This window comes from Berghia stephanieae, chromosome 11 (assembly GCF_034508935.2).
Source record: "Berghia stephanieae isolate SIO BIC M18660-M18661 chromosome 11, UCSD_Bste_1.3, whole genome shotgun sequence".
NCBI lineage: Eukaryota > Metazoa > Mollusca > Gastropoda > Nudibranchia > Aeolidiidae > Berghia > Berghia stephanieae.
Genome location: NC_088370.1, coordinates 1,743,279 through 1,745,778, shown reverse-complemented (window position 1 = coordinate 1,745,778; position 2,500 = coordinate 1,743,279). Strand labels below are relative to the sequence as shown.

At 39.4% G+C, this 2,500-nt stretch overlaps 1 protein-coding gene across 1 annotated transcript in view; it reads right to left on the bottom strand.

Annotated features, from left to right (window-relative positions):
• The window catches only part of LOC144956602 (transmembrane and coiled-coil domains protein 2-like), a 432,530-nt gene that overhangs the window by 296,492 nt on the left and 133,538 nt on the right, over positions 1 to 2,500 (bottom strand). The window contains exon 4 of the mRNA XM_078887210.1: positions 230 to 1,436. Within this exon, the coding sequence (XP_078743336.1) occupies positions 230 to 308 (79 nt within the window). The 5' untranslated portion in view covers positions 309 to 1,436. The remainder of the gene's footprint in view (positions 1 to 229; positions 1,437 to 2,500) is intronic.

Here is a 2,500-nt window from a genome sequence, read left to right as displayed (position 1 = left end):
AGTACAATAATAAACACTCACCCACAAGTACAATAATAAACAATCACCCATAAGTACAATAATAAACACTCACCCACAAGTACAATAATAAACACTCACCCACAAGTACAATAATAAACACTCACCCACAAGTACAATAATAAACACTCACCCACAAGTACAATAATAAACACTCACCCACAACTACAATAATAAATACTCACCCACAACTACAATAATAAATACTCACCCACGAAATCGATGACAATCTTCACGTTGTCGGCAGACTTCGATCTCCGTTTACTGAAGAATGGGCTGACTTTCAACATTGTTGTGGCTAGAGTGGTACTTAATGTCTTCTCAATAAGGTGGCTGCTGACCAAGGGCGTAATCCGAAACGTTTGTGTTAGAAATTGAAGCTAATTCAGGCTCTGGTTATGATATTAACACTGGGGTTTATTTACCTGTGCTTGACGAAGGATTAGTCCGAAACGTTTATGTTCGAAATGTAGTAGTAGTTAATCTAGGCTTTGAATTAATTGTTACAATTTCCACTGCTACTGGCGTTAGCGATTGATATTTATTGATCCGTGCTGACGATGGGTTTTTCATACGAAACGTTCAGGTTGTAGATAAAATTGTACCTAATCCAGTCACTGAATACTAAAATTGTTCAGAAACTCTCGATCTGCCGAAATGTTCATGTTAGAAATAGATAGTAGTTGATCCATACCTTGAACTGATTATCACAATTTCCACTGATGTTATGAACGATACTTATTGACCTGTGCTGACGAAGGGTTGAATTCGAAACGTTAGATTCAGGAAAGTAAATGTTAAATCAGACATTGGATTAATTCTAGATTGATTTTTCACTATTCTAGCCTGAATGGTTAATAAGAACAAGACGTGACGAAGGTTGAAATCCGAAACGTTTGTTTTAGAAATAGCAGTTAATCCAAATTTTGATAATAAAATCCGTTATTCACCATTTCCATCAAAACACACGAGCTGACAAAAGTTTAATCCGAAGTGCTCGCTGGTGTCAGAAATAATAGTTATTCCAACTTTGAAATTTATATGAAATTGATTTTCACCACTATGACCAATGATGCTAATAAACACACGAACTGATGAGGGTTCAATCTGAAACGTCTGTGTCAATTATAGAAGTTAATCCAGATTTTGAATTTTGAATTAATTATCACCATCTCCACTGATGTGATTTCCCGGTTGATAAACACTCGACTGACGAAGGGTTTAACCCGATTCGTTTGTTGTTAGAAACAAAATTATGATTAATCCAGGCACTGAATTCAAGATTTGATTTATAACGTTGTTGTTGTTGTTGTTATTGTGTATTATGGAAGAAAATGCTGAAGAATAATTTAATCCAAAACGATAGAATCATCAATATAATTCAATGTCATTGTTGCCGTCGACTATGAAGACCAGTGCTGAAGAAGGATAAAACCCAAAACGTTGTAATTAGAATTTTTTTTTAAAGTTAGAGCATTTATATTGCGCAGTATCCACTTAACGTGCTCAAAGCGCTTTATAAAGTGCCCCTAGCCAACAGCAACACTTACCATGTCGAACGAGACATGATGCCTGTCAGTGTTAGGCGATATTCATCATTTTTTGTAGAGACACAACACTGATAACAACAAGAGATGAAGTGAGCAGGAGAGTGCCAGAAGACAATAGAGAATAAAACATTTTCGCGGCGGTGATGGGGGTTTGAACCCGCGACTTTACTGGTACGACAACTCCGCCTGGCCGGTGAGAGCGTGACCCTACCGTATGAGCTTCTCTATTGTCTTCTGGCACTTTCCTACTCACTCCATATCTTGTTGTTATCAACATAAGTGCCTGCTCCACTCACAACACTGTTAACGGCCAGGTACTCATTTTACATCCGAGTATGGTGAAAGAATTTGAGTAAAGAGTATTTTCCAAGGACTCAACTATGCACCGAGCGAGGCAGGCTCGAACCCAGGACCTTCCGATCCGACAGCGAGTGTCATACCACTTGACCACATAGCCGAACTGAAGACCAGTGCTACGGAAGGATACAAATCCAAAATAGTGGAATTAGGAGAAAAAAAAATAAAGTCATAGTCCTTCAGAGTCGTTCAGCCAATGGCCCAGGGTTCGAGTCCCGCTCTGAGAGGCGCATCGTTGAGTACTTGGAAAAGGCTTTTTATTCACATTCTCTCACCGCACTCAGGTGTAAAATGAGTACCTGGCAGTGACAGCGTTGTGACATCACCTAACAGGCGTCATGTCTTCTCCTATATCATGTTAAATATTACTGTTGACTAGGGACGACTCAGTGGATACTGCGCTATACCAATGCTCTAAAAACTGCTCTAATATCCCTTTGCATCACAACGGAATAGGGAATGAGATTAGCGGAAGAGTAGCCTCCCTTGATTGTTCGTCACCCATAGTCTGTGACGTCACCGGCGGAAAAAGTTATTAGAGAGAGAACGTCATGTTGGTTGTGCGCATGCGTCTC